At 39.0% G+C, this 13,023-nt stretch overlaps 1 protein-coding gene across 1 annotated transcript in view; it reads right to left on the bottom strand.

Moving 5' to 3' along the window:
- LOC124622788 (1-phosphatidylinositol 4,5-bisphosphate phosphodiesterase-like) overlaps positions 1-13,023 on the bottom strand; it is a 493,523-nt gene that overhangs the window by 194,705 nt on the left and 285,795 nt on the right. The window contains exon 12 of the mRNA XM_047148581.1: positions 11,432-11,582. Coding sequence (XP_047004537.1) covers positions 11,432-11,582 — 151 coding nt within the window. The remainder of the gene's footprint in view (positions 1-11,431; positions 11,583-13,023) is intronic.

The following is a 13,023-nucleotide window of genomic DNA, read 5'->3' as shown; positions in this document are numbered from 1 at the left end:
CAGTACTCCAGCAGGCATCATAGGCTTTCTCCAACTCAAAAAACTTGGCCACAGGATGTGGGTTGCCAAAGTGACAAGATGCACGATCGAAATCCTCATTGTACAGTGGTTAGTAAATTGCGAGACTCAAGCTACCATACCAGCTAGGCATCAATCATACTTTCCAACACCATGCAAACACAGCTGGTGAGACGGTGAGACAAATGTGTGTGTGTAAGGGGGGGGGGGGGGGGTAGCTAGAGGGAAGGTGTTGGTCCTTACCTGGCTTAGATATGGGTATGCCAGTGACTTCATGCCGACGTCTGGGAAACATGCCCTCTGCCCAGATGCGATTGTACATATGAAGGAGAAAGTGCTCACCTTCAAGAGATAGGTGCCACAGCATCTGAATGTGAACATCGTGCGTCCCTGGGGCAGAGGACTGGGATGAAGTGAGAGCATGATCTAGCTCCCCCACAGTAAAAGTTACACAGTAAACACTCATGATTCTGAGAAGAGAAGGGTACTGCCCAATCCTCCTCCACTTGTTTTCAATGGAGGAAGCCAGAGTGACAGAGGGTGGAGCTCAAAATCTCCAAAAAACAGAGGCCCAAGGTGTTGGAGATAGCAATAGGGTCCACTATAACATCATCTGCAGTGGTCAGGCCAGAAATTGGGGATGGATCTTGGTCCCAGAGAGTAGTAGGAGGTTGATGCACAAGATGGAAGAGGAAGGGGAACTATTAAATGAACTAGTAAATGAAATCCAACTACCTTTTTTGCTATCCTGCAGAATACGACAACACTGCACATGCAACTGTTTATAAAGAATACAGTTTGTCATCATAGGATGCCTGTTAAAAATGCAGAGAGATATCTCCACATGTGAATTGCTTCATGGTGTAGTGGTTCGTGTCATGCAATAGTAATAGATGCATAGCCAAACAATATATTATTTGAAGTGTACTGGAATGCAACTGACTGTGAGAAAGCAGTATTATTGCTGACGCTCTCTCTATTCCTTGAACTAAAAGAGCTTTGGCTTGATGTTAACTATTGTGAAAAGATATAGTCTAGCTTCTGATCTTAATGACTATGGACGAATGTACTACAGCTTGAGACAGAAGGCACTGTTGTGAGACCGCCATCTTTAATTGAAAGGCATTTTCTGATTTTGTGCGAGAATAATAAGCCAATAAACCAATTTCTCAGCAGCATAAACAAGGTGTGTATTGCGTAAATTATTCTTCATCTTATGGTTTCACATTTTCAAATGTTTGTGCATGCCTACGAGACATTTCTTTGGACTGTGGAAGCTCGAACCTGCACACTCTATATGGTCATTAATTTAAAGACTTTAAAACAATTCCACATTGATGGAGAGTTAATGTAGACTAAGATTTCTACAGATTCAGCACACAGTTCAACAACTGGCAGAGACATAGAGTACAGATTACAGTCAGCGTGCAGCAGCAGATCTCTCGTCTACCATGCACAATCCCCTGAACATAAACGTCGTCTAGTGAGATCTGTTTGGTTATTTATACATTTCGCACACCTAAACTCTTTTCTTAGAGAGACTGAATACTAAAGAACAAATTCCTTGAATCAGTAATAATGATGATGATGATGATGATGATGATGATGATGATGGTGATGATAATAATAATAATAATAATAATAATAATAATAATAAAAGCAGTTCATCGAGGTTACTTTCTGTCTCTGAAATAAAATTTTCTACACAGATCTCCATACAATAACTGGGTTCAGGGTGAAATAATGACTCCTCTCATGAATCATTACATCTCAGTAAAATTATAACAGTTTAACTTTCATGTGAGAGGGCGTTACAATGATGCCCTATGTGACAGGATGTCTAGAAGTGGCATGAGAATTAAATAATTACTGAATTTTACATAGGTTAAGTTTTTTTCATTTGTGTATGCATTACTATTATAAAAGACTAATAGATGTGTGACTTGTTTCATGTCCTCCCCTACCAATATTTCCTGCTGGAGAGAGATGATATCTTGTGAATGCGGAGCCCTGCCAGCGTAACTTCTCATTGAAAGGCAATATCAAGAAACAACTTTGGTGATTCTCTTTCTGCGCCTCATTGTAACAATCTCAAACTGATAGAATTAGTAGAACTGTAGACTTTCATTGATTAAGGATAATAATTTGCTAGTAGTTTGAAGTAGAATAGTATTTATTTATTTGACATTACTGTAAATTTCTACTAACATATTGTGAGAGTGAGTAATTTGGGTGTTAGAGATTACTGCTTTTCATGTGTCTAAAGTTTACCTAAGGTGTCTAGTGCTTTCGTGCAAATATAGGGTGTACACTTTTCAATTTTTGTGTGCATGTGTAATAGTTAAAACCCATAGACACTACAAAATGGAACAACAAAAGAATTCACAATATTTTGAGACGGAATCGACGCAGAATGTGGTAGTTGAACTTGGTGATGCAAGACCTGCAACATCAGATCAGTCAGATACGACAATTGTGGACAGACTTCTGCGTGAAGTGGGCACTTCACGTGAAACAGAAAATCTAGCAACGAGGTCAGTAGAAGACACTATTGCCCAAATGCTTATAGATTTTCAAAAATTAATGGTGCAAGGTATGAAGAACATGGAAGAAGTTAATAAAAGAGAACTCAAAAAGAGATATCTTCACAGATGAAGAATATGAAGAAACAAATAAAGGAAGAATTAAACACTGTATCAAATGAAGTTCAAATTTTAAAGACTCAACAAGAAGATCTTGTCACACAAATGCAATCTTTATCTATAAAGGATGAAACAATTACCAAGGAAGTTCAAGACTTGAACAAAACTATTGCTGAAGTGAAACAGAAGCAAGAACAGCTACTTGAGAATGAAGATATACAACAGACGACAAAATAAATGAATGATGTCACTGAAAAACAATAATCAGTAGACGAAAAATTACATAATATGTCAACAGTAGTAACTGCAATTGCTTCAGGGTGTGAGAAATTCATTGCACACAAAATCAATGAGGAACATGCTGCTTATGAACCAAAATTAGACCAGTGGATACAAGACAAAGAAGTTTCAGTAAGCACCGTAATTGAGAAGAAAATAGAGGACGGAATAAATTCTGGTACTATCAACATCCCTCAGCTCGAAGGAATAGTAACTAAAGGAATGAAAGCAATACAAAACAAATTTTCGGAAGAGCTTAATAGTGCGAAAAGGGACTTTTCACACAAATCAGATGAGTTGAAGGAGTTGAGTCAAGCGTCATCTATGAATAACAGGCAGGAAGATGTATCGAATAATCCTTGGGCAAATGTCACCACCAGCCTAGAAAAGTAACAACAGATCTGCTTACATTCAAGAAGTCGGCAGAAAACAAGCACATAATTTTGGACACTCTGCAACATATGACAATAGGAGTACATGTAGTGAAGAAAAGCTACTAAAATACCATCAGTTACAAACATTTTTTCCGGAAAAGAAGACAATACATCCGGTGGTGTTCATAAGCAGTTTTACTGACTTGTTACCAAGATTTCGGAGAGAGTACTGAAAGATGCAGCAAGTAGCAGGTTATATGAGCAGGGAAATCAAAATGTGGGTTCATGATGCCATAAAAACGTGCACTACGTATGAAGAGTTTGAGCAAGCATTCCTGTTGAAGTATTGGTAACAGGGTGCAAAAGAGAGGCTAAAGAAAGAAGTACTAAACCCAGAACCATTTACAATGACATCTGGAGGATTGTGTAAATATTTCGAAAAATATCTGAACAAAGCAAAATACTGGGATAATCTGATGAGGAAAGATGATATCATCCAGATATTAAAATCAAAATTATCCACCGCCATCAGAGAAAAGTTCAAGACAATACTGGAACGTGACACTGAAGAATTTTTGTCAACATTAGACACATATGTCATAAACCAAGAGGATAACAAAAAGCGTGCTGAGAATAATGGACAAACGACATGCAAAAATGTCAATGGTTTTAGACAAATGATCAGCTAGCAGTCTGCGACAGCAAATGAGGTGCGAGCGCAACCACAGATGATTATGAATGGAAATAACCAAAGACAATATGGTTATGGGCCAAATTATAGGCATATCCGAGGTAGAAATGGAAGACCTGACAGGAGATATCACCCGGGTTATGTAGGACACAACAGTGGAAATCAAACCTGGAACAATAACCAAGTAAACGTACCAGAAGCAAGTATGAATGTACCATTGATTGTGAATGTGACAGACTGGCGTCAGAACATGCCTGTAATAACAGAAGTGCACAAAGATATAAACAGGAATACCAACATAAATCAGGGAAATGCCTAAAGACCTGCACCAGCTGCAGTGTTAGGGTCGAAAAGAATTGGAGGGGCAGTGATAGTAACTTGGCTATGCTACGATACGACGATGGCCATTTATTAAGAGATGAATTACTCTCAGAGCAGACAAGGTGTAAAGTTGAGGAAAGGCTGTCTCTGGTATCAGCAGTTAAGGGCAGAATTGAAAATAATGAAGTAAATATCATTCAGGACACAGGTGCAACAGCAAATGCGATTTCAGCCAGTTTGTTTGACAAATTGAGCCAGGAAGCAAAGTTTCCGGTACATCCAGTTAATAATTGCAAACTCATAGGTGCTTTTGTATCCAAGAACAAGCTCGTTAGGAGGCAACCACTTACTATTGTTTATTTGGGGAATGGAGCCTATAAGGGCACATTTGTAACTGCTGAACAATTAATTGTGGACTGCACCTTAGGGCTGGATTTTTTTAAGGAAACACACGCGAACATAGTTTTTCATGTGGTATTTTGAGAATGGAAAATTAAGCATGAGATGTTGAGGTACTTTTGCAGACAGAAAATATATATGGTAAGCATTGTGAAGGAGCTTGCATATAGCTGGTAAGAAGCTACGAATCGAGCATGTGCCTAGAAGAGAAAAAAGTAACAGATGTAAATGAGTTATTAAATCATTTACAACAAAAAATTAACAAATCGCTCCAGCTGAGTTCTGAACAGACAGATCAACTTAACAGATTATTGTCTAGATTTATCAATGTATTTAATGAAAGACCTAGCATGATAAGTGGCTATGTATGTAAAATAGACATCAAATCACACAAGACATATTGCCAAAGTTATTACCCTGTCCAGTGGAGGATATGAGCAGCTGTAGATCAAGAGATACAAACAATGTTAAATTGGGATATGATTGAATCTTCCACAAGTCCATATTGTAGCCCTCTTTTGGTAGTTCCCAAATTGGGAGGAAAAGTTTATCTTGTACTGGATGGATCTTTATTCAGTATTATAATAATACCAATGCAAACACATCCGGAGAATATCGGCAAATTAATTCAATGACTTGTGGGGCTTCAACTGGCAAATAAAACTGCATGAAAGCTCGAGGAAGTACACTGCATTCATTTATGCTGTACTAAGTTATCAATTTAAAGTTTTGCCCTTCGGACTCAACATAAGTGCAGGAGTCTTTATTGCAGCTTTAGATTATATCCTGGGACCTGAACTTAGAAGCAACCTAACTTAGTTCGTCGATGACATGGGATAATCATATCAAAACTTTGGAAAGATTTCTCACAAAATTTGAAGAATCAGGAATCACAGCTAACTTGCACAAATATCACTTTGGTTTGAGTTGGATTAAATTTTTAGAAAATTTAATTGATGAAAAGAGTATTTTACCACACGTGAAGAAGATCAGTGCAATAAATAATTTCCCGATGCCATGTACAAAGGGACTGTCGAAAAGTTTTATGGGCCTAGCATCATTTTTCCGCAAATTTGTATCTGACCAATTCTTGAATTCAGAACATTTATTGAATTTACTGACGAAAAATGCACACTGGCAATGGACCAGAGAATGTCAGAGAGACTTTGAGAAACTCAAAGAATCTTTGGTAAATGCACAGTTACTGTATCATCCTGACATGAATGTGGAATATGGATTAATGACAAATACATCGAATATTGGTTTGGGCGCATGCCTATTCCAAGTCAGAAAAATTGAAGGGCACACAACATTCCGTACAATAGCATTTGCCAGTAGGACCTTACGCAACTGTGAAAGAGCCTATACCACCACTAAGACAGTAGCACTGGCAATAATATGGGCATTGGAAAAACAGTTGGGTTGATAATTTGCATGTATTCGAGAGTACTGTAAACAACTTAATGCACATGTCAACAGAATTTACACCAGCTGAATTAATGTTCAATAAGGTAGATGCGAATGAGTGGGTAAACGGTTTGCCGAAAAATGCTGAAGAAGAGCAAGAATTGCAGTCAAAACTGCGAGATGAGATAGTGAACACTACTGAAACGGCAAGGAAAAGGAAAATGAACTTTGACAAGAACTTAAAGAGACTGTCTGAATACAAGATTGGAAACAAAGTTTTATTGAGGATGTACCCCAGTCTTCATTACTAAAGAAGATGAACAGAAAGTGGCAAAGACTGTATACAGGGCCATATGTAATTAGCAAAGTACCAAACCCTGGTGCATGTGTATTACAGTATGTAGGGTCAGGGAAAGTAAAGGAGATGTTCCCCCACCAACATCGTGAGTAGCAATTGCTCAAACAAGACACGAAAAAAAGGGGGACTCTGATGTAAATATCAGTGTGAAATGTTGGGTATCAGTAATAAGATAATTATTCAAAATTAAGGATGGAAAGGTTTTTCAGTTGTGTCAATGAACATGTGATTTGTGGCTATGAAGGCTTTCCCGGCGTAATAATTGATAGTATTCTTCTCGGGTATGCAGCCGGATCATAACATGGCCGGCACTTGGATGGATGAAGACGTTATGATCTGGCTGCATACCCGAGAAGAATATTATCAACATGTGATTTTTCAATGAAATTTATTTGGTAGTAAGTTATTACTGGTAGCATGCATTTAATGAGTACTAGTCTTGTCATGCATATGAGGCCAAAGAATTAGCTAGTGATAGAGAAGTTTACTTTGAATTTTTCACTTTTCACGTTATTATTAACAGTAATTGTTAGTTGACACTAAAATAAATTGATTTGCTGTCGAGTCATGCTTCAAACTAGATGGTTAGGTACTCTGATGATTTGGTTAGAAACAAATAAGGTACAGATTGAGATTGCTCAAGCTTTTTCTTGATAGTTAGGAGCTTTAATGTATTCAGTATAATTACTATTTTTTTAAGGGTGGAGAGAAGTAATGTGAAGGTGAGCAGTCTTGAGTCGGTACGGGTACAGTTAATTGAATATAATGAATTAATGAAGAACAAAGATTCATGAGGAGGCAACGGCCTTGCCGCAGTGGATACACCGGTTCCCGTCAGATCACCAAAGTTAAGCACTGTCGGACGTGGCCGGCACTTGGATGGATGACCATCCGGCCCACCATGCTCTGTTACCATTTTTTGAAGTGCACTCGGCCTCGCGATGCCAACTTAGGAGCTACTTGACCGAATAGTAGTGGCTCCGGTCAAAGAAAACCATCATAACGACCAGAAGAGGGGTGTGTTGACAACCTGCCCTCCTATCCGCATCCTCATCTGAGGATGACACGGCGGTCGGATGGTCCCGATGGGCCACTTGTGGGATGATGTAGTGCTTTTTTTTTTAAAAAAGGTTCATAAGTGAATATTAAACTGGACACAATGTACAAGACACTGGTTAAGTGACTAAACACTAGTGACTCTATATGGAGCGTTAATGAGATAATATAAATCCATTCAAGTGAACACAAGCAACTTCATTTTGGAAATATTGTGCATACTTGGTGGATGAAACCACAATGGTAGTGAACATAGTGCTCTAAAGGATATGAGGAATTTCAGATGGAAGTCTTGTTAGTGGTCTTAGAATAACAGAACTTCACTGGAGAAGGAAAGAATTCTTGGAGCTACAAAAGAGTGACAATGATTTTTTTCCTTTTCCAATAACATCATCATGGACAACAGTTGTTGGTGTGGTGTATTATTGTGTTCATTTCTGACAAAGATGTGATTCTGTGAATAACCAATACTATCATCACGGACAATGGTTGTTAATGTGCTGAATTATTGAGTAACTGTGAACCAAAATGTGATCTTTTTGGTAGCAGCAATGACATCATGAACAACAATAGTTGACTTGGTGTGTTATGGATCACATATAAACCCAAAAGTGACGCTGGAATCTTTCTAATTGCAGACACATTACATGTAAGCCATACCATATCAAAATTGCTGCACTGTTACTAATGGTGCGATTAATGTTTTGAACTTGGCTGTACTCAGCAACCATAATTAATTACAATGTTACAAACTTCCAGCCAACAGGTTGCAAACACCCGGTTGGCTGGAAGTTTATAACATTGTAAAGGTGTGATTATTCTTTTTAGGGAGTATAGCTTTGGTAAAACATTAATGCCAGTTGAATTATGTTTCATGTAATCAGGATGAAAGCAGTACCTAAGGTCGACATAACGGTTTCGAGAAAAATCTACTGTCACACTCACATTCCATTCTTGTGCTGAGGGTCGTACATCTTCCTGCTTCTCCAAAAACCTTCCACTACCGTAACATCACAGCTCCGCCACCAAGAAGTGCCTCTCCAGCCGTCTCTTCTCTAACAGATTGTGTGTGTGTGCATGTGTGTGTGTGTGTGTGTGTGTGTGTGTGTGTGTGTGTGTGTGTGTGAGGGGGGGGGGGAAGTTTCTCGTTTGTTCACAAAATGAACATTCAATTTTCAACAGTAAGATTCTGATATAAAGTTAATTTCAATCAGTTACATGTCCATTCAAAACATATCTAAATTTTTGTACAACTGATGTATGTAACAGGTCTATCAATGTTATGAGAAGAAAAATTGGTGATCATCATATAGCAGAGATGCTGAGTCATAGATAGGCAACACAAAAAGACTCTCACAATTAAAGATTTCGGCGATTAAGGCCTTTATCAACAACACACAGACACACACACACACACACACACACACACACACACACACACACACACACACACACGACTGCAGTCTCAGGCAACTGAAACCAATGTGAGCAGCGGCACCAGTGCACGATGGGAGTGGTGACTTGGTGGGGTAAGGAGGAGGCTGGAGCAGGGAGAGGGAGGCACAGTATGGTGGGGGTGGTAAACAGGGAAGTGCTGCCGGTTAGATGAAGGGTAGGGGAGAGGGGGGGAGGAGGGGTGGGGGAAGTAGTGGATAAGAAGAGAAATAAAAAGACTGGGTGTGATGGTGGAATGACAGCTGTGTAGTGTTGGAATGGGAACAGGGAAGGGGCTGGATGGGTGAGAACAGGGACTAACAAAGGTTGAGGCCACGAGGGTTACGGGAACATAGGATATATTGGAGGGAAAGTTCCCACCTGCACAATTCAGAAAATCTGGTGATAGTTGGAAGGATCCATACGGCACAGGCTGTGAAGCAGTCATTGAAATGAAGGATATCATTTTTACCAGCATGTTCAGAAACAGGGTGTCCCATTTGTTTCTTGGCCACTGTTTGACTGTCGCCATTGATGCGGACAGATAGCTTGTTGGTCATCATACCTACATAGAATGCAGCATAGTGGTTGCAGCTTAGCCTGCAGTTCACCTGAGTGGTTTCACAGGTAGCCCTGCCTTTGATGGGATAAGTGATGTTAGTGACCGGACCAGAGTAGGTGGTGGTGGGAGGACATAAGGGACAGGTCTTGCATTTAGGTCTATTACAGGGGTATGAACCATGAGGTAAGGGGTTGGAGCAGGGGTTGAATAAGGATTGACTACAAGTATACTGTGTAGATTCAGTGGACGGCGGAATACCACTGTGGGAGGGGTGGGAAGGATAGTGAGCAGCACATTAGTCTACTTTGCTTATTTTCATTCGCTTATGTTGTATGGTATTATATTTTGGGGTAAATCTTTCCATTCTAAAAATATATTTTTGTCCCAGAAATGGGCGGTTTGGGCAATAAGTGGTGTAAGTTCACTAACCTCTTGTCAACCCCTTTTCACAAGTCTGGGCATTTTGACATTGGACTCTCAATATATGTATTCCTTACTGTCATTTCTTGTTAACAATATTAGCTTATTCCCAAGAATAAGCAGCTTTCATTCAGTTAATACTTGGAAGAAATCAAACCTGCATTTGAATCGGACTTCCTTAACTCTTGTGCAGAAAGGTTTGCAGTACACTGCTGCATCCATTTTCAATAAGCTACCACTCGAATTCAAAGATCTTAGCAGTAATCCATGCCCTTTCAAAACAAAACTGAAGAGTTTCCTCATGGGTCACTCCTCCTATTCTGTCGAGAAGTTTCTGTAAAAATTAAGCTGATTTTTGTTGTATTGTTGACAGTGTTAACTTAAAATTACGGATTGACTTTTTCGGGATCATAAACATTTTATTTTTATTTGTTATTACTTTTATGTTGTAATTTCATGTACTGACACATTCCATGACCTTGGAGATTTGCTCCTCAATTTGGTCCTACGGAACTTGACGTGTAAATAAATAAATAAAAAGATTCAGTGTGGTGCAAATATGTGAAACTAGCAGGCAACCATGCCACAGAGACACTCTTGCCTCTTACAGCCAATGGGGTGTATTTGAAAGGGGCCAAATTGTGGCCTCCCACGTAGTGGGATAATCTTTCCCAACTTAAGTTGGATGTGCTGCATCATTTATGCAACATTCTCACACAAACAGATGAGATTCTTGACATCCATGCAGAACAGCAGATAGGTAAGACTATACTATTTATTGTTGTCCCTCTGCCACCTTTATCACATATGACACTCATAGCTTTTTGCTCTCATTAATTTATGCATGACGTTTTAGCAGTAATCTACATCTTGCATATTACCCTATCTTCCACCTTTAAGATATAAGGTTTTCAAATATCACCTGTGCAGCCCCAGTGATCAGTCTTTCTTTCTCATTCTGTCTGGTGTCTCCCCTGACCCAGGGTTGTGGGTGATTTTTCCAAACTCTACCCCTTTTTCTAAATATCACCAGTCCTTTTCACTCGGCCCTCTTCCTTCCCTTTCAACCATTCTGCCAGAAGAAGAAGCAACTGACTCCGACAGTTTGTCTGCAATTGTTACTTATACAAACTGACCAAATGCAGTCTTCAGATCACTTGCCCCCCCCCCCCCCCTCCACACACACACACACACACACACACACAAGCCCACAGTCTCTGGCTCCTGAGGCCAGACTGCAAGACTGAATGAAAGAAACAAGTACACCACAGTCTCCTCAAAACTATAACTCAAAACAAGGAAGAAGTAAGATTTGTTAGCGAAAGAAAAGATGGACAGAGTTAAATACTGAGTGTGTAACAAACCAGAGATGGTTTCACACTTGATATTGTTTCTGATGATGATTATTTTGACTGTAGTATTCAGAGAAAAGATAAATGTTAATGTTATGCAATAAATTTAATCTCTTACCCTCAGCAACATAAAATCCTTGGAATTTGACTGGTTGAGTGTAGTTCACCATGGATGAGAGCCATGGATGAATCTTATTTGTTGATGGTGGATACTTCACGGGGCTGGGGATGTCTCCATTCTCCTGTGTAGCATCATACCCGGGAACATCCTATGATCATTTAGAAGTAGTGTCAATCAAAATCAAGGCTTGTTATAGTTACATGTAAAGCAAAAAGATGTCAAAATGTGCTTGGCAGATCTGTACGCCTGCTATAAACTACAAAACTCTCCATGTCACTGGTATGGCCCCCACAAACAGCCAGGAGAGAGCATGGCACCAGCTCTTAATGAAGTCTCATGAAACCTAACGATTCATCAATATCAGGATCATCAAATGTGGATGGTATTGCAGACTCGGACAGGTGGAGAAATCAGTTGTGATGACGCACATACTATGTGAGATGGACAACGTACACAAGCTGCGACATGGACATTGATTAAAACAGAGATCTAGGAGTTGTAGAATAAACTTCTTTTATTTCTGTCAATGATCTCAAAACATGTGGTCCTTAGAGTACTGGTTTCAGTCAGCAATGACTACCTTCAGATCTATTTTATAACATGACCTAATATAGTAAATATATAGTAGCATTGTCACAAAATATACACAATGATGATGATAAGCTTATTTTCTGATGATGCCACTATGGCTTTATTATATTAGGGCATGTTATAAAACAGATCTGAAGATGGTAATTGCTGACAGAAACCGGTATGGTAGTCTAAGGACCAAATACATTGTGAACATTGACAGAAATAAAAGAAATTTATTCTTGAGATCAATAAAATTCTGAAACACATAGGAGCTTGCTGTGGAGAACTACCATGTCCATTTGTTCAAGGAAGCCATTAAAGTTCACAAACATAATAATTTTAACATGTAGCAAGCCTCAAGATAAACTGATTCTGGATTCCTGCACTGCAATGAATGACCATTGCAAGTAATAATGTAGAAGCTACAATGGTACTGATCTGAGAAATGCTTACTGTAGATGTTAGTGCAAATAGTGCATACAACCCCAACCCATGGCTATGAGTCCAGTCCAGTCTACCACCACAAATGCAGGGCAAATCTTTGAGAATGCACGACCCCCGAGATGTTGAAATGTCAGAGAAATCATTAAAGAAACAATGGCCAAAGAGCCTGAGATGAAAGCTAACAGGTAATACATTAACAGGTGGTCAAAAAAGCTTTGTAAACAAATTAGAAACATCATTTTTTGTGATAATTAAAACTTTATGACAACCAATTATATAACAATTATACCAAGCACATGATGACTTATCAAAAATGCCTTCCTTTTACTGCCATTAATAATGACACCATGTAAGAAGTTATTCACTTTTTCTCAAATATCCACTTAAATGTGTGTGACACCTGCTTTTGTCCACTGATCTTATTCCATGAAAATGAAGGTAACAAAGAATCTTATATGAGATGCATGCATATACAGGGTATAGCTTAATGTAATTTTTGTAGGCCAATTTGAGGTAGCATATTGATGTAGTAAGTAGAGACGATCAGTTTGATGTGGGACCTCAAATTGGCC

This window comes from Schistocerca americana, chromosome 7 (assembly GCF_021461395.2).
Source record: "Schistocerca americana isolate TAMUIC-IGC-003095 chromosome 7, iqSchAmer2.1, whole genome shotgun sequence".
Taxonomy (NCBI): domain Eukaryota; kingdom Metazoa; phylum Arthropoda; class Insecta; order Orthoptera; family Acrididae; genus Schistocerca; species Schistocerca americana.
This window is presented reverse-complemented; position numbering and strand designations above follow the sequence as displayed.